The 19,371-nt window shown below is 39.0% G+C and overlaps 3 protein-coding genes across 3 annotated transcripts; 1 reads left to right on the plus strand and 2 right to left on the minus strand.

Moving 5' to 3' along the window:
* Positions 1-1,147: 1,147 nt before the first annotated feature.
* scnm1 (sodium channel modifier 1) lies at positions 1,148-5,453 on the minus strand. The gene is made up of 8 exons (XM_006791806.3): positions 5,314-5,453; positions 5,068-5,138; positions 4,888-4,976; positions 3,410-3,504; positions 2,971-3,071; positions 2,755-2,879; positions 2,548-2,668; positions 1,148-2,413 (listed from the first exon to the last, which is right to left on the minus strand). Exons 1-8 carry the CDS (start codon positions 5,362-5,364, stop codon positions 2,302-2,304), a joined length of 765 nt encoding a protein of 254 aa, XP_006791869.2. The 5' UTR covers positions 5,365-5,453; the 3' UTR covers positions 1,148-2,301.
* Positions 5,454-5,620: 167 nt separating this feature from the next.
* On the plus strand, positions 5,621-9,469 carry lysmd1 (LysM, putative peptidoglycan-binding, domain containing 1). Its single transcript, XM_006791805.3, has 3 exons — positions 5,621-6,265; positions 6,694-7,001; positions 7,835-9,469. Exons 1-3 carry the CDS (start codon positions 6,038-6,040, stop codon positions 8,007-8,009), a joined length of 711 nt encoding a protein of 236 aa, XP_006791868.1. The 5' UTR covers positions 5,621-6,037; the 3' UTR covers positions 8,010-9,469.
* On the minus strand, positions 8,874-15,498 carry tnfaip8l2b (tumor necrosis factor, alpha-induced protein 8-like 2b). Its single transcript, XM_006791804.3, has 3 exons — positions 15,026-15,498; positions 10,337-10,660; positions 8,874-9,699 (listed from the first exon to the last, which is right to left on the minus strand). The coding sequence occupies exons 2-3, from the start codon at positions 10,652-10,654 to the stop codon at positions 9,457-9,459; spliced, it is 561 nt and encodes a 186-aa protein (XP_006791867.1). The 5' UTR covers positions 10,655-10,660; positions 15,026-15,498; the 3' UTR covers positions 8,874-9,456.
* Between the last annotated feature and the right edge of the window lie 3,873 nt (positions 15,499-19,371).

Here is a 19,371-nt window from a genome sequence, read left to right on the forward strand (position 1 = left end):
CTAAAACTAACACATACAGCATTTTAGGTACCCGCCCCCCAAAACCCTTGATTTAATAAATCACAGCACTTTAATCTCTTACAGTTTCTTCTGATCTTTACACTTCCTCCAGGCACCTGAGCTATTTTTACATCCCACCCGGCCCAACGCAAATGTGAAACGGATCCTAGCCCACTGAGCTTGAGTTACCTTGTTCCAAATATAAGAACTAACTTTAAGAGGGTTGCACCCTAATGCACCCACAGAAATTTATGAGCAGAAACAGCTGCTAACCTCTCAGGATCTTCACAGCATTGCTTGCATCCCTGCCTTCCACCTCTCGTTTCATTAATCCATTTCTTGAAAGACTTCTCACCTAATGTCAAGTTTGACGAGACCACATATGCTTTTTAGATTTCTCAAAGGTCACATTTTAAAACTGCAAGCTTCACTGACATTTGGCTTTGTGTAAAACTTTCAAGTCAGTGTTGCCTTACCACATCTATTCTGAGAGTTTCTCTTCCACTTCTTAGTTTCCAGTAAAACACGGATGTATTTTTGGACTGTAACACTGTCACAAATGTATTCACCACATTGTATTTATGCTTCTACTGTTTCGTAAACAGTAATACTGAAATATGAGATTTGAATTTGTCTTAAAACGCTCTAACATACTTCCAAATCCCTACAAAGACGTTTTAAGACCGTGGTGACGCTCTTAACTCCAAACTAATGAAGTGAGTGAGCTTCTGAAACATATTAGCCATGTCATCAGAAACTAACCCATGTTAAGTCCCTTTGCCCCCTTCCACTGACCCTGATGTTATCCAATTTATACCAACTGTGCTGAGAGGAGCTATAAACGAACGCACAGATTAGCACCAATACAGCCAATCTGCTGCTGATTTATAGGAAAGCTGGCTGAGAATTGATCGTATCGGACAGAGCTCACTGAACTCAAATGGAAAGGACACAATGAACAAGAAAAGGGTAATGAAAATAGCCACAATAATTATAAAGGTCAGGAGAAGTTCAGCTGAAAATTGTTGCCCGAGCTTTTAAACCCGCTTCTTTCATTCTAGAGGAGCCATGAAAAAGATGTAAGGCTAATGTCACTGAGGGTGACACAGTCTATCCAGTCTTTCCAGATGTTTCATGTTCAGGCAGGATGTTTTTGCAAAAGAACATTCTGGTGATCATAAATGAGAATGACTTTCCTATAAAACTAATTTCATTTAATGAACACAAACCCCCAACATCATTACAATAACAAGTTGTAAAAAACAGAGCTATCGCATATGTTGGGATAACGTTTTGTGAGTGATCCACCACAAAAGAAGAAAGTTGCTCAACAGTCCAGGATGACTTTTTCAGTCTTAATCTTTATGTCTTTACAGCTAAGGCAGATGTTTTAATGTATAAATTCTATACAGATTTTAAAAATGGTCTGAATTTCTGCCAGATAATCAGGCAAATGCCAATTTGAGTATTTTCCAACTTCTTAATAACATGAAGTGTTTGGTCAGTCGTATCGAATATGAATATTTCCAAAATCACCTTTGCCAGAATTCTGATGTTATCTTAATCTGCTTGTGCAAGTAGAGAAACAAACATACAGCAGACAAAAGAGCCAAATCTTAACACATCTTCGGGACAAACTTGCTCTTCCCACATGAAGAAGCACAACCTGTCGGGTGGAGGGGTGGGTGGGGGGGGTCACAAGCAGAGGTCACATTACACAAATCTTTTCAACAGATTGGAGGAGCGGTGTTGGATTTTAATGTAACAAAAAAAAAAAAAATTTCACACACAACATTTTAAGGAAAAGTGCCGGTAACATGAGCGGTTTGTCTCTTTCACAGGTGTAAATGATTTCAGAATCTTCCATTCGGGACTCTTTATGGGTGTAGAGGGATTTCCTCCCTGATAAGTAAGCTGTTAGGGATTATAAGTACTCAAATTCAGAGACCATTGGTTAATTCTTGTCACTTTCCTGCAACTCAATGCTTTTCAGGGTGGACTACGATAAGCCAACAAAGGTTCAGCCTTAAGCATAAAATATAACTGGATATGAAAAGTTGCCACTTGAATAAAGACTGACTCTGTAGCAACTTCTATTGATTACATCCTGGATGGAAGAAATAGTTAGACGCTGAACACTCAGTAGCTTTAAAAAAAACAAAACATAAAAAGGCTGATGAACAGAATAAATCTGTTAAATATTTTTTTCACATTGAGCTGTCTGTTTTATGCAGCACTGTGCCTCGTGAACGTACCACTATGGTACAGGTTTTATCTGTGCGTCCACACCATCTGGTGCTCTCATTTATTTGCAGGCGCTGGGGCAAGGCTAAGCGGCTCTTCCTCATCTGAATCAAACTCGACATTCTCGTCTTTAACCCACTTGCCGCTGTGGTCTTGCAGCCACCCGTCACTATGATAAAAGAACAACAACAACAAAAATAGATGAAATGCACTGAAAATCGAATAGTGACCTACATGCAGATGTGATAAAAGTAGTGAAAATGTACAACATTAGAAAGTGAAAGTCCCACAACATTTAGGCACCTTTTCAGTTTGAGATAGTGCTCCAGCTCCCTCTTCCTCTGAGCAGTAATGGGTTCAGCCTCCTGTCTCTCTGCAGCCTGACATTCGGCAGTATCTTTTGATGGATGTGGCTCGTTATTGGCTACAAAAGGAGTTGAAGCAAAATCATGACCGAGGTTTGCTAAAAATAAAGGCTGACAATAAAACATTTTCTCTAGCAGACCTTACCTGTTAAACAGATAGTAGAGTTGCTTTGTGACGTGTTCACTGAAATGCCAGACTCCCAGCACGCAGATGTCATGTTGTCACTGGGGTTTGAGCTGGCACTTGGTGTCACTTTTTCAGATTTTGTACTTAAAAAGAATGACAAATCATTTAAATTGTGTTTTTTCATTGTATGGCTTTAAATACAGACAACAACTCTCATACCAAGTAATCACTCACCTGGTTTTTCTATGACAGCTGTTATATGGTACAGTTTTCAGCAAAGCATGATGGGTGAGCTTCCGTGTTTGTGCTAGTAATGGGGCTGAACTGGAGGGCTCCTGAAATCACAACAAGAGTAGCTCATATTTTCCACCATTACACAACGACACTGAATTGTTTAGTAAGGTGTAATTTGTTAGGGTCATATGGTAGTCACACGGGCACCACATAAGTGATTTAACAGGAGACAACATGGAATAACAATGTCATGCAGTAATGAAAGATTACATCTGTTGAGCTCGTGATGTTTTTCCTGTGATGATTCATTGACCGTCTGCTGGCAGAATGACCCAGCTGGTTCTCATCTGTTGTTGCTTTGTTAAACACACAGCTTTTTTCTGTTGGCTATGAGAGACTTGTAACCTTGACAGAGAATGCATGATTAACAGTTACCGACCTGCCTTTTTTCTTCTGCCTGGACATAGTTTTCATGTTGCCGTTTTGTTATTTCAGTCTTCAGCCGTGCTTTCTTGCCATAAAATGCTTTTAGCCCTGAGTAGAACACACAACAAACAATTGGGTTTACTAAAAAGTCAATGTAAAATGAACCAAACCTGAAAAAAAGTCACACTCGTTTCCCTTTGAAGTACAGCAAGTTTGGTATATATAATGAAGACATGCAAAACTTTACCTTCATACTGTAGAAATTAAACTGGTATTGAAATGTAGGTAAAAACAACACTTTTTATATGCTGTAACTTATCTAACATACATGTTATACGGTGATACCCTTATTCAAAATACACTTTCCGGCATTTTTTCAAGTGAATCATCAGAAAATAAAGAAAACCTCCAGGGTACAAATGCTTGTCTTTGACTGTTTGTGTAAGAGACAACAGACAGAGTTTTGCTTTTCCGAATGAGAAAAGTTGAATATTTTAAAAAAAAAAAAAAAAAAGGTGGAGGTGAAGAAAAATTAGATAGTTGTACAAGACTCTGATACTTAAAGAGTACAATTTGTTTGACAGCCATTTAAAGTGATGGAAAAACTAACATAAATTCAAAAGCATAGAATTTTTACTTATCCCTATGTACTTGTAAATATGCAGTTTTAGCGTAAAAAAGTGCTACAATGTATCATCGTTTGGGTTTTTAATTCTTCCAAATAATGAGGGGATATCAAATCCAGATAATTTGAAAAGCAAAACTACTCTTTGTGACGCAGCATTAGAAAAGACACACAAAAACAGCTTACCAATGATGCAATCCAAAAACTACTGAACTTTCCAATATTTCAACTCTTTGTTATCTTTACTTGATTATCTACAAATGCAATGCATAATTTCCCCCTAGCTGCTGCTTTTGAGCTTTATTGAGTGTATTCATTTACTCATCTCATGTTGGGTTCTCAACTGCTGCATCAAATTACAACACAGGTCTTGTTTTGACTGTTGTTTTGCCTGATGACTTCATTGGCATTTTACTGAGGACACAACTACTGACCAGCACATCTCTTTCTTTGATCCTCAGTTATGTAGCTTCTCCCTCTCACAAGTAGCTTTTCAGTCTTCAGTGTTGTATTTTCTTTTAGTTTTCAGCAGATTCTATTAAATATGCATAGTTTATGCATCTGTATTCCTCTGATTTTGTGTAGCATATGTAGCAAGGATGGCATATTAACCTGCACTTCACAGCATCTCAGATGATAGCACGACCTCATAAAAGTGCCCCTCCTGCAGCACTGACTTTAGAAATGCAGAGCCATTTAAAATATGGGGCACTGTCTCAATAAATAGGGCGAAAGACAAGGGATAGAAATGCTGTGCAGATAGCTAACCCTTGATACAGTGCGTCTTAATAAGACTGGGGGCGAAACTTCAGGTCCCCTGGGTCCCCAAATTGCTTTAAATAACTTTACAGGTTCAAGGTGCTCACCGTCTAGATGCCTCTTTCCTTTTCTGTGGACTGCCAACATGTCGACTGTATCAAACACAGGACGGTAAGAACACACAAGGCAAGTGTACCTATAAGATAAGGGGATACATTAAATGTAATGCCATTAGCTACATAAGTTTGTCTTTCCCAAACATATCAATGTTTTGAAGTTCACCTCACCTTCCGTTTTTCATAAGAGCAGCCTCATCTTCTGGAATAAAATTAGATAAGAGGTCTGCCACACGACGTTTCTGTAAAACGAAGTGAATAACGTTAGATAGTATGTAAGTATTACTATATTTTTTCCCCCAAAGAAATAACTACAATATGTTGTTAGCTTAAAGATGCTAACACTAGCTGCATGTGTGCTCTTAGCTGAAGTCTCTGTTATTAAGCCAACATAAAATGCTGCAAATTGATCCATACCTTAAGGAGATTTAGCTGGCTTTTATCATTACCTTCTCTTTTAAAAGACATAACTGTTATGATCGATAATCTAAAAACTAATCTGAATAGCAGCGTAGCTTCTTGGCTATAATATATAAGCTAATAGCAATGCTGCATTCATGGACAAACGGAAGATAGGAAATATAGACCCCCCTCCCTTACGTGCTCAGCTTTGAGGTGGATAATTGTTTTGGCTATCAAAACTACAACGATATCTGCTTGTTTTTATAACATAAAGTCCGCATAGTCATTTGAAAGCTCGATTTGTGGCTATAGTTTACATTTGCTAAATTTGCGAAAAAAACTCTGTCAACTTAATATAAAACGCACATTTTCCCCCTACAGTCTTTAATGCAACACGTTGTGGCGAATCAGTGAACACGGCAGCCATGGCAACATATGGTTGTAGACAGCTGACTGCAAGAGTTTTGAAAACAAGTTTTTCAGCGACTTTTAGCAGTGTATTTGACAGATAAGGTACGTTATATTTGTAATCCAAGAAACTTTCTATAGAGTTTAAACGGCTGTCATTTGGGAGAAAATATTGAACGCTTCGAAAAATAACGCGCGACATTAATTAAGTTGATAGCCTTAGCTAGCAGGCTAACTAAGCTGCTAGTTTGATAGTTATGGGCTAAAGCGGAAATTATTGTGAAGATGTTATCAGCAGTGAAGTTCGCTGGTAAGCGCATTTTAGGCCCACATGGTTGTTTACCACGCGAAAAAAGAACAATATAAGTGTTTTACGACAATGTCAGGGGAGCGAGCTCCACTACCAGCCGGAGGGGACGGCCTACTCCGAGGGAACCGCACAAGATCTTACGGCAGTTTGATCCGATCTCCGCTGTCCCCGGTGCACCAGAGACGCATTGAACATATAATTCAGCCGGGAGAGACACTGCAAGGCCTGGCGCTGAAGTATGGAGTGTCTGTGAGTATGACTGTGTTGATTTGACTCTGAGACTGAATTAGTTAAAGTATTCATTTTTTTGCGCCTTTAACAGTTCATATTAAGCTTATGTTGAAATTTACTTGTTGCGATATGATGTCTTCTAACTGAATACTTGATTTGCCAATACTGAAAAGTAAATGTGGGTGAATATTCACTTTTCTTATAGTCGTTGTTTTATTTTCATATTTATTGCGGTAGGTTATCTCAGTGGTTTAACAAAACGTTCAACTACATAATTAAATTGTTTATTCAGCTGTTAGGGCATACTCTGAAAAAGTGTTTGCCTTAAAATGGCATTTATTTATTTGGTTTCCTGTCTGCCTACTGATCTCGGTAAAAGTGAGACTTGATTTAGCCAAGTCTAATACTAATTAACAAAAGGTTGACAAGGACATCTTCTCTTTCAGATGGAGCAAATCAAAAGAGCAAACAGGCTTTACACCAATGACTCAATATTCCTGAAGAAGTCTTTGACAATCCCTGTGATATCAGACCTGGATGACTGCAGTAATGGGTTGGATGTGGCAGAAGAGGATGGCAACAAAGGCAGTGCTAACTCTGCTTCACTTCACAATGGACACATAGGGAGTTCCTCTGAGAAAAAGCAAGAAGACAGAAAAGATCTCACTCCAGGGGATTTTTTGAAAAGGTTGGATGACTTGATAAGCCAGTCCAAGCAGGCTGCAGTCAAAGGATGCCAGGAAGCAGAGAAAAGGTATAACTGTGCCTGTCGCTGGTTGCTCTTTTCTTTGCACAGTTGTTGTCCAGTCAGGGTCATTTATAGCATTACAGAGACAGGTTAATATTGGAACATATTACTGCATGAGAAATGGTCAGTGGCAGTGTAATTTGCAAATATTGTACCTTCACTGTGTAAATAATGTTGAGGTCATGGTCAAATATAATGCATTTTGATGCTAAGCATAGATATACATGGATAGTATCTGATAGTCAGATTAGCCTAGGTTGTCATGTCAAGTATAGTCATCCACCTTTCTGGCCTTCTTAATATTTGATCAACCACTCACAATGTGGCTGTTCAAAAGATTCCCAATGCTTAAATGGTAAATGGCCTGTATTTGTATAGCGCTTTACTTGGTCCTAAGGACCCCAAAGCGCTTTACACTATACACAGTCATCCACCCATTCACACACACATTCACATACTGGTGATGGCAAGCTACATTGTAGCCACAGCCACCCTGGGGTGCACTGACAGAGGCGAGGCTGCCTGACACTGGCGCCACCGGGCCCTCTGACCACCACCAGTAGGCAACGAGTGAAGTGTCTTGCCCAAGGACACAACAACCGAGACTGTCGGAGCCGGGGCTCGAACCAGCAACCTTCCGATTACAGGACGAACGCCCAACTCTTGAGCCACGATCGCCCCAATAGCTGCTTAATAGTTGCTTTAAATGCAGTTTCTAATGGCCTGGTGATAGTACCAGTGCAACAGCAATATTTTTTTAAGAATACCAATGAATTTAGCCTAAGATCAGTACACTCTGAATGACTTGCTCTGTTATATATATTTATGTTATTTGCCAGGTTTGCTGCACTAGAAGCAACTTGCAACAACAGGACATCAGATTGCCGGCCGCTTACGAGGTCACAGAGTGTCATTTCATCTTCCAGGATGGCAGTACAGGGGACACTACCACTCACTGTCACCAAACTGACCAGGAAACTGAGAGACAAGGAAGATGAGATCTTTGAACTGTGACATGTCTGTCACTCAGAACATTAATGGAGCTTTCCCAGGGAGCCGTGATGCGCTGTTTGATCTCCAGAATAACGGAGCGTTACGGATAAAGGAATGAAAAGGAATCCCCGGTGATCCCGCTGCTACTTAAAGTATAAAAGTGTTTTCACACTTCCATTTAAAATTTTATATTGCACAATTGTAGACTTGTTATTTATTTGGTGAGACATACTGTAGGTTGTGAGAAGCTTCATATGACTATTCACATCTGGGAAGTTGGAAACTTGAAATTTGAAGAATTAAAAATCAATCATATTTATAGTCAGATGATCATATGGTCAACACAAAAAGGGTTTGTGTGTAACTGCCTCATATTTTCAGACTTGTAACGTTAGGAAATGGAATCTAAAACACAAGTTGTGTTTACTGTAATAAGGATGATGACAATGAACTGGTTAGAATGATGGTTTTTCTATCAATGCTGAAAATGCAAGAAAAAAAATGTTGAAGGCTTTAGAATATTTGATAGCAATAATTGTATTGTTGAGGTTATATTTCTAATGTCTTTTCAATTTTGTATTGTTTGTTTTAAAATACATATTTTTATCCCATGTTAAATTAGATTTGTTCACATTACTGCTAACAAATATTTATTTTAGTATAACATGTAGATTTAGCTGTTTTGGGAGATTTAATGTCCAATTGGAGTTGATTTTTATCTGTTTTAACTGCCATATAAGACCAACGAATAGCCGGTAGGCCAATGAATTTAAACATTTTTTTAAGCCCTACTGTGATCCAAAAATCGTGAATTATAGATTGGATGTTCAAGCAGTCATGAGTAAAGAGTCTGTCTTTTTGTTGAGCTAAACATGTTTTTAAAATACAGTCATGGTCGCAGTAATTGTGCACTCTGGGGTCATTATCTTTATTTTTGGCTTGATTGTTGTCTGGACACCTCAGTAAATACAGTTTGTTGCTGCAGAAGCATCATCTTAACCACCAGATGGCAGTGATGTACTATAGTGGTATTGTTCCCAGGCCTAACTTGCTTATGCATCGGTCCAGCTGATTCATATCAGTGATTATAATGCATAATATCAGTAGTTCTGAATAATACATTTCAAAGTCACAAATATTAGATGATACTTTGTGTGCTAGTAAAATAATCAATGCAGAATATATCTGTTTAATTTCAAGTTTGTTTTCTCTGGACACTGTCTGAATAGAAGATTAGCATCACTTACATAATATATATTTATGCCCCCAAAATATCAAAAACTTGAATGACTCCACAAAGCTTTTTTTGTATCCCTCATGTTCTTTGAGAACTGTGGGAAAGCAGGTTGGTTCTCAAATGACTTGTTTTAGGTCGCCAGTCCTCAGTAACAGAAAAACAAGCAGTTCAGAGTCCTAGTTGAGTCTGTCTGTTGATCTCCCAGTGTCTGTTTGAAATTTAGTTCTGATGTCATATTGTCCCATCCTCCACTAGTTTATTCAGTCCTTTACAGATCTTGGTGAGGTTGGGTCTGAAGGGCCCATCTGGGTTGTACAGTTGGGTCAGGAGCTGTGGGTCGGAGTAATGGTTGAAGACATGGTTGATGCGACCATGAGATTTAGTGGTGAGGTGGGTGTTGACCAGTTTCAGCAGCAGATCCCTGCAGCTGGTCAGGATGTCTGCCATCACTGTTTTTTCAAAGGTAAAGTCCACCTGCATCAGACAAGACATGCATTCATGTTAGGTATTTCATACAAGTCAAATTGTATAATATCTTACCGTGAAGTAGCAGGATATGATGTATGAATATTCTACCAGGTTTAAAGACTTCTTAGAGATTGCATATATTTGTTATTTTGCGTCATTAATCTTCTTGCATATTCAATTTTAATCCCAATACAGAAGTTTCAATATCAACTTATTGTTCTCTCACATTACCAAAGCAGAGAAACAAGCACTTGATTATGTGGAACTGAAATAAAACAAGCGACCCTTTAAAGCAACGTCTGAGCCACGCGTTGATGCATAAGAGAATCCTATTCAACAGTGAATTAACCTGGACGTTTTGATGCCATGTGATTAATATATTTATTTATTTATAAATTGGAAATATTAACACAACTGCAAATTGCATTTATTGTGGAAAAACTAAGGCCAGAAACCTCTTGAAGTTGCCTGATTTTCCAGCCTTGAAGTTCATGCTGTGCACAAAACATTTTCCCCATTTGAGAGTAATTGGCATTCTTTTGCAATTGGAGCTAGAAAACATGTGCATTAGCACAAATTTCTTTCAGGTGATGTATGCTTACTCATACATCATGCATTAAAAATTTAAAGTTGGGAAGCGTACCTCATAGAAACTGATAGCTGTCATTGCTCCCTGGTGGAGCTTCTTCTTAAAGTCTTGGGCCACTGCCAGCTCTTCTGTGCTGAAGCGGTTGTTCCTGAAAAGGACGCCAATCTTGACTGCAATCTTGATGAGGTCTTTGATGACTTTCTGAGCCTCTGATTTATTTCCCAAGTAGTCTCTGGAGACCCGGTACAGTTCATCTAGGATCTCACTGGTGGTGTCATCAATGAACATTTGTACAGAGCTTTTTGTGGCCATGCTGCTGAGGATTTTCTTCTGTGCCTTCATGGCCATGTCCTTGGCATTGAACGCATCCATTGTTGCCTGAATTATAAAGAAAATGAATTTAATTTTTCATTTTAATGTCTGTTCCGATAAAGTTATTATACAACTATTCAATTGTTTTAATATCCACATAAACTTTTTACAGCTCAGTTTGAGCGCATTTAAATTTGTGTATAGACAAAAAATTTTATAATTATACCTGCAGAAAGAAAGCAGTGAAAAGAAATAAAATATTCATACTTTATGCTCATAAATAGCCCAACAGGATATCATTACACAGTGTGTAGTTCTCTCAGCTATAGAGGCAGAATGTTCAACATTTACAGTTTCAGCTTCCTGTGATTAAACTGATTGGTAACCATTTTCAGTTTGAAAGTTTGAATTTGTCTCTTCAGGCAGATTTCCTGTCACTACCCATACCCATCACAGTAAATCGACAGCAAATCCTTTTGGTAGGCAAGTAAAGACTAGATTGCACAACAAGGTCTCGTTTAAACCTGAAAGGAGAAGACAAACAAGTACACTCTTAAAAGAAAACAGTTTTTCTTTCTGCCCTTGATTTTTCTGCCACAAAATCTTCAAAAAACAGCAGTTCCAGTTGAGTAGTTGGAGAATGAGTACTGACTACAAGGTTTAACTGTTGGAAAGGGAAGAGAAACATGTTTTACAGCAAAGTGGCGAGTCTTCCCTCATTACTTTTTAACTTTCAGATTATCATCCACTGACCCTTCTTACACATCATAAAACTCCATCTTAGTGTCAATATTAGTAACAGTTCAAGCCTTTTATTTGGCATCTTAAAATTAGAAGCATACATCGACACAAACACTGAACATGTAGTGTGTTAAATTCTGAAGCAATGCCTTCATGTTATGTTAGTTACAGTGTTTGTTTTGATATCTGACATGTACTTACATTGCCAAAAGGGAAAACTACCATGGAGAAGCCTCCACAGAGGCACTTAATTTTTCCCCTGGGATTCTAACCACACCTAACATCCATCACAGAACACCCCCCCCTCGGGAAGTCATCAGCATGCATACAGCACACTATGACAGAACTACAAAATCCACAGTTTTATCTTTGATTGTCAACACAGTTTGGATTAATTCTTTTTTAATTCCATCTAATTTCCCTCTAATCTCTAACATGGAAGCAAGCAGATATGAAGTGGATCACTCGCAGAGGAAAACTACATTTGAATGTGATTTCTCTCTGTTCTTGTTAGAGTGTTACAAAGAGTGGGCAAGCAAAATAAGATTTAATTCCCACATCACCAAAAGAACAAAGATTGAAAGTATCACAGCAATAAGACTCTTACAATAGATGAAGCAAACAAGTGTGTTTGTAGAATATTAATGCTAAATAGATAAGCTCTAGCCTTATATCTCCAGTTCCAGAAACACGGCAGCTTAAGTATGAGCCTAAATGCTTAGCTTCTGCTTCATATTAATCCATGTTTTATGAGTAACACAGAATCAACAGATATGCAGTATCTTTAGCAAACATCAGTGCCACCGAGGCAGCTGTGCATTCTCTCCTACTTCCTGTGTCACTTAGTATTGTCACATGTGCAGAATCTCAAAGTCTAAACAGGTCTCCAGTTAATAAGACTGTTTCTGAACCTCTTTCTGAGTCCTTTTCTGCACTAAACCTGACTTGTGGCCTGTATGGACAAGTATATGAGGGGTGCAGGGAGGCTGCATAGCTCAAGCATGTCCGCGCCTGCTTTTTTCACATTGCATCAGTGCTAGAACAAGAACAGGAAGTGAGCACCCTGAATCCACACGCTACCTCAATTTTTCTAACTGGGTCTACCTTTGAGTGGAACGTCGAAACAGGATGTGAACACTATTTATTAAGAGCATATTTTCTGTAAGCTGTCAGCTATCAACAACTGTAACTCCTGTGATGCATTTCTTTCCTCCCTGTTTATTGTTATTAGCAACATCATTAAAAATATGATGTTCGAGTCGCCCAGTGCCAGCGATGCACAGTCAGCAGTGTGAGCAAATGACTCCACCATTCGCTCATGAATGAAAAAGTGATCGAGTCACATTAACGATCATATCATGCAAATAAGTAGCACTCGCTGTGATTCTCCCCATCACTGTTATGCATCCCACTCCCAGCTCCAAAATTCATTATAAGCAAACAGACTTTTATAGCATATCTCTAGTAGGGTTCATTTTACATGCACAACCATTAATTTCAAACAAGTGTCACATTTCTAATAGCTCCCTTTGTTACAAAAGCTTTGGGGTCCCTGTGGGGAATTCAAAAACATTCATAAGATTAATTTCCCATAACAGTGATAATGAAAGTAGAGCAGTGTGACAGCTATTTCAGTTTCATACTTCAGTCTCATTTATTTGCTAAAAAGACTACTGGGATCGGAAGGATGTGCACTGTGCGCAGTCATCAGCCAGTATTCCACACAGTGAAACTCCCACAGCACGAGACAGGTCGCTGCTTGGCCTTTTGTGCATCAGCATTGTTTATTTTATGCAGCGCTGTCAGGGGGTTGAGGCTGTTTGGGTAACACTGGAACATTTCGATGCTACAGCAGCATATTGCCATAAAACCAGTGTTTTGTAATGGACATCATTCAGTCGATCATGTCGAGGATGCGCTCAATGTCGAGCTGCAATTTTCTGGTACAAATGGATAGAAGAGGGCCTTTGAGCATTTATCAGTTTGTTGTTGACATCCACAGGGAGTGACTCCATTATATGTTCAAGTGTTTGTTTCCCTCCCAACTGCCTGAAACTGCATGCTGTGTGAGATCTAATGCTGGAAGGAAAAGCACAAAAATGCAGAAGTAGAACTATCAGAGCAGAGATGGCCTTAATCCGTTTCAGTGCTGCTGTAACATCCAGGCAGTGCAGAATCTTTAAATGGTAGGTTAATGGACAGTCAAAGAGAGTTGTCCTTATTGGTGGAGTCATCCAGGCAGGCAGGAGAGGTAAATATTTAGCATTCCTCAGATGACTCAAGCATTAAGCCCGAGTGTTTTTGTGTTTGTTCGTGTTTCTACATGCTCTTAGTTGCAAGGATGACAGAGTGTATGGCCAAGCGAAAGTCATTTTCCTGCAGTTTTTGTCTGCAACTTTTTAGCAATAAAAGATAGCGCTTTGTTTGATGTTTCGTGTGTACTTACGTGGTTGCATCTTTGTTTATTCTAATGTTTTTGTGTTATGAAAATAGATCTGCTCGCACGCCCCCTTTGACTGAGCCAATCTAAATGTTTGTAATGTTCCTAGAGTGCAGCTGAGCATTATCTATGAAATCCTCACTGTTTCTCATACCAGCCCTGAGATTTCTATACTGGATTGTAGCTTCTGGGACCTAAAGGAATGTATGTTCCCTTTAGTTGCCTTTTTTCATACTGAACACTGAGAATATTCCGGGGACAGCCCAGAGATACGAGTCTGTCATGCCATTTTTAGAAAGGTCATCATTGATTGGTGGTAGTTGCATTAGTACCTGATGATATTCTGGACAACCTGAGACAATAACAGCATAAAAAATAGGAGAAGTTTCTGTGTCCTTACTCAGCAGGTTTTTGTAATAGATCAGTATCTTGCTGAATGAAATGTCACTTCCGTTGTATGTTTTGAACTGTGGGTAATTGTTGTAGTTTGTGATCCTGTTTTTCAATTATATAAATGTATAAGTATATATATAAAGTGTTTTATACAGGTTTCTAAGAATTAATTTTGCTTTATATTATTGTTTATACATTAACCAAGTATACCATACTTTTGTTTCAGTAAAGATGACTGCTTTATAGGTTTAGGTTAAACGAGGAAGCGTTTTGAAATCCTCTTAAAGCAGATATTGCAGTTTCTCTTTCAACATTGCACAACTTAGCAGAGTTGTTCAAGCCTGCCACACATCTGTACTGCCTCAAAAGGGAAGCGAAACAGAGCCGTTGGGCACTGGCGAGGAGTCATCAGCAAAGGCCCTCAGCGTTGTATTTGTCCCTTGAATGTGCGCGGCCATGAGAGCTATGTTGCAAGCTTTCACTGTCTTTGGCTTGGACTTAACGTGCTTCAAATCAAAGTAGGCCAAAGAAGAACAAAAGTTCACTGCCTTGAGATTTGAGTTGAGCAACTCTCAGCCTGTGCAAACAAAAAAAAATGAGAGCTCTACATCTGTGCCTGTCACTGTACTTGTCCCAGCATGACTGTGAGCATACATGCATATCTTCCAACTCGTGTTCAAGATGGGGAAGTGAAGTCACACAGTTTCCAGTCATCCCTCTTCTTAGCTAACCTCTGTTGGAAACCATTAATTAATACTCTTCATTTTTACGAGATTAAAGAAATGGAGAGACCACAGATATCTAGTCCCAGAGGTTGTTTTTTTTACTGGCATATGAACACAGCAGAAGTCTCTTACCTGTGTGTGCGTGCTGAGTCCCCCTCCCTCCTTGTCTGTGTCAGATGTCTGCCTTTGCTCTGTGTATCAAGTTGACAGCACAGGCTGGTCAATTTAACGGGATCCCTTCATCTTAACTACGAACAGAACCAAAACCTAAAAAGAGCCCTCCTGCAGCGCTTCTGTCAGTGCTTGCCACCCTTTTCTTAAGATAATGTTGAGTTGCACTTCCTTGAGGAACTAAATTGCTGTGACACACCCCTTAGTGTGTGTGTATGTCTCTCTCTCCCTCGCTCTCTCTTCCTCTCTCTCTCTCTCTCTTGCTTTTTCTCTCTCTATACGCTATCATGTGTTTCCCTCTGAAATTCAAATTCAAACTCTTCCAAACCACTGTATTTCTCTCTTAGCCTCGCTCTTCACAATTTGGCGCTCTGAATCTGCATGTCTCTTTCCCTGCTCCTCTCTGTATTGCTGACGCTGTGCCTCTGCTTGTTCTGACTAGTGAAAAACCCAGAAAGAATTTACGAATAATCCAGTGATGCAGCCCATTGAAAGGGGAGAGGCTTAACTCTTTTTTTTACTGCCGTTCACCTTCGCTGGAATGTGGCTCCTGTCAGTTCTGCTGCGCGCCATGTCCCTCCCCGCGTGTCTCTTTTTGAAGGTAGAATCAAAACAATGAGTAGCCAGAAGTGTGTCTGACGTACACAAACAGTCAGAGATCACTAACTGTTCTACAGCTTTGTTTTAATGTTTAAAGATTGTGTAGAAACACAGCACCGACGTGATAATTAACAAAGTTAAAGCTTTATATTAGTTCCTTTCTTGAGTTGTTTAATAATGTTGTAGTAAAGTTGTAAGTTGTCCTTTTTTAAAAATTTTAAATCTTTACACTAACATTTTAATTACAAGCTAACTTAGCGCACTGTCGCTGAAATGTTTTCCGTTGTTAAACATAGACTTCATACAATAATCCCCATTATTCATTGTTATGAGATTACAATAAAAACTAAAGTCCAAAAGTGTCGCTCCCCTGAATGAACTTTTGTTCAATCAGTGGCCATAAAACTCATAAAGTCTTATCTGAATCGGAGGCATGCAAATACACATAAAGGTCTCAATAAGTCTCAGCAGTTACAGCAAATGTCTGCGAAACTGAGGTTGTGAATTCAACGATTCGTTTAGAATCAGGAAGTGTCCCCTGCCTCTTGAACTGTGTGTTTATCTATATATTTTTTTTTTCTGAATGACAACCAGCTGTGCTGAAAGACTTTTGGCCAAGGCCCGTGCCATTCAAAAAGACATGTCCACTAAGCATTTGCAAATGGTAATTGTTGTCAGATGTTGAGGTTACAAGTCGCACTGAGACCCAGCTGGACTAAGAGGAGTGCCTGGACAGGATGCAGCCCACCAGTATCCGATCGAGCACACCTGCCTCTTTGTTTTGCCACCTACCCTGCCCTTCTGCAAGAAATTAACATGAGTAAAGTCGTGGTAAACTTTTCTGCAATTGCAGAATGAGGTCTGTCGCCTTGGCAACAGACAGGAAGTAGTGCTTAAGCGGTTTCCTGATGGCTTCCTCTTTATCATGTAATGACATCTCACAAGGAAACATCAGCAGGGAGTACTCAGCTGTATATCTGCGAGTGAGAGTTTACACCCTTGCCTATGTTTGTGCATATGAGCGAGTGTGTTTTTGTGAAGGAACGCGCACGCGGTGAAATTGAGTTCTTAACTCTCTCACCTTCATACTGTACACATCTGACGCATGCACCTCTTTCGGTCATGAGATAATGTGAGCATCTTAAATTATGTCTGTTATGTTTCATTAAAAGATCACAGGAACCTTCAAAGCCTCCAACTTTGCACACACACACACATGCAGGCACTCACATAATGGCAGTGTGTTATCACCAGATGACTAAGACAAGAATAACCACCGAGGTCAGAAAATTGGACCTGAAGATTTGGAGTCTGAATTGGATGGAGGATTTGGTGAGCTTAGGTGCTTTCTGCACTCATGCTGGCTTTGTGTTATACGGTGAACAAATGCTGTTTCAGGTGAGGCTAGAGGTGTGATATGGTCTTTCTGAAGGTAACAGAGAATCAGTTTTTAAACCCTTACAGCTCAGCTTTTTTTTTTTTTTAGCTGTGAAGAACGTCAATGATCCAAAAAATAACTAGGTCATGGTCTCTAATTCATTTATTTGTTGCTGTGTGTCTAGTGCATCACCTCCTAGTGGTTGTTAAAATTAATGCCATCTGTTTACAGATAACACCTGAACAGCAGTTGTTTATCATTATCCTTTTGCAATCTCGTGCTTTTTTAGACACACCTTTTTAATGTCCTTACAATTTCAAGAATCTTGTAAGTTTTGGAAAACTACAGCAGCAGCTTATTATCACCACTTAAACTGTATTTTGTAATTCAGATAAACTTTTAGTTGTCCACAGTGTAGACTTTGTCTAATAGAGGTTGAATATTTGCTTATTTCAATGAAATTCTTCTTTTTTTTTATATGAATGTTATCAAGTGATATAAGAAATTGCCTAATTTTTAGGAATTTATGCCTGTGTAAATTGAGGTCACCTCATTATCATACTTAGAAATCAGGATTGAGAGTTCACAAACATTCTAAGTCAAGAACACATTAGATGTGTATTTCTGTAGGTCAGTATTTTATCAAATCATCACGTAGGTGTCACTGCCGTGTCATTGTCGTTTCCAAAACAGAATTATTTGAGGTTGTAAATGCAGTTGTTTAAAAAATAAACACAGTCAGCAAAAGAAAATTTTAATCACAAACAGGAAGAAGAAAGTCTATGATAGATTTTTCATATACTTGGACAAAACAGGATAAACAAGTTGACTTCTGATTGTATCTATTGTTGATTAATCAGGCTTCCATTTCTGTATAATCTCGCACCTCTTTGATATCTAGTAATATCACTGTACTATTAGCAGTGACTTCATAAATTGTTTACTGATATAAACTATGCTGGTCACTACCTGTAGTACAAGTTTTAGGTTCTCTGCTTCTGTATATGCCTGCTGTTCTCGCATGTAGAGGAAATTGGACTTCCTCTTTTTTGAGAAAAAAAACCCCATAAGGCAGGCATGTTGTGAAACCTGCACAGTCTCATTATTTAGAATAGTAACAAACCTATAAAACAAGACAATGTCATTACAATTCTGTTCATTAGTAATAATTTTTCTCTTGTCCCTCATTGACGTGAAAAGATATAATTTTTTTATTTGTTTTAATCGCACTACAACACTGCTTATAGGATGCAGCAGGCAAAACTGAACAGAAGTGGGTTGGCGGGCAGTTTGGCGTAGTCCTGTTTGAAGCTGTTTCTCTTGTTATTGAGTAAAGGACCAGGGTTCTCCAGCCTATCAGCAAGGGAAGAGGACTCTGACATTATTGAGGTTTCGTCACTTGTTCTTCGCCTTTTTGGCTTCCTCCTTCGCTTGAAGTTTTGCTGAAGTTGTGGGGGGCTCATTAGCAGCTTTTCGTGTAGGCAAGGTGTTGCAGGGAAGGTAAATTGGGCTTGGTTTACCTTCTTATTGCGCCTCATTGCCATTAATGTGCAGACTACAGGCCATGTGCTTAGGATTGGTGCTAGTGCAGTTATACATTAGTTGAATTCACAGATACAACATAGAAAATGTTCAGAAATGCTACGGCTTAAAGCAGGCTTTGGTACATCTGATCACACGGACAATAGTTTGGGAAAAAAAGTCTTATTTTCTTACAACATCTCTCCTTCAATTTTCCCTCAAAAATAAAATGTGTGCATTTCTAATCCACTCTTTCAACAAATTGTTGCTTATTTTTAAGATAAACCTTGGGAAACAAGGGAAACATCACTGAGTAAAAAGTGCAGTTATGTTGCTCAAGTTAATGAATCGTTCCCCTTCTTTTTTCATTGTTTCAGGCCCAATGTGAGGGTAAGTTGTGTTCTTGGTAGGCAGTATTGCTCCTTCCAATAGACAAAAGCACCTTAAGTGCCTTCCAGTTTGCTTTCTGTCTCATACTGCAGGGGGCAATGAGCACAACTCTGACTAAATCAACAGGGGGCATCCTGAGTCCACACTGTGTGAAGAAGATAAGTGATTCTTTGGTGCTGACTGCTCTGCTTTTCTCTACTCACCCATTAGAGCTCATCAGAGTCTTTCTGTTCACTGCTGTAGTGCAGCTCTGCTGGGGGCTTGAATGATAGATCTTTCTTTCCTTTAAGCCAGTAGTTTTTCATGTTTACCCTGGAAAAATGTGGAAGATATATTATTTGATTAAAAAAAAAAAGAATTTTGGAATGAATATTTCATGCAATATCTCAGAGAGTGGCTTAAGATAGGGGGCATTTTT

The sequence above is a fragment of the Neolamprologus brichardi genome, chromosome 11 (genome assembly GCF_056152115.1).
Source record: "Neolamprologus brichardi isolate AB-2024 chromosome 11, ASM5615211v1, whole genome shotgun sequence".
Lineage (NCBI taxonomy): Eukaryota > Metazoa > Chordata > Actinopteri > Cichliformes > Cichlidae > Neolamprologus > Neolamprologus brichardi.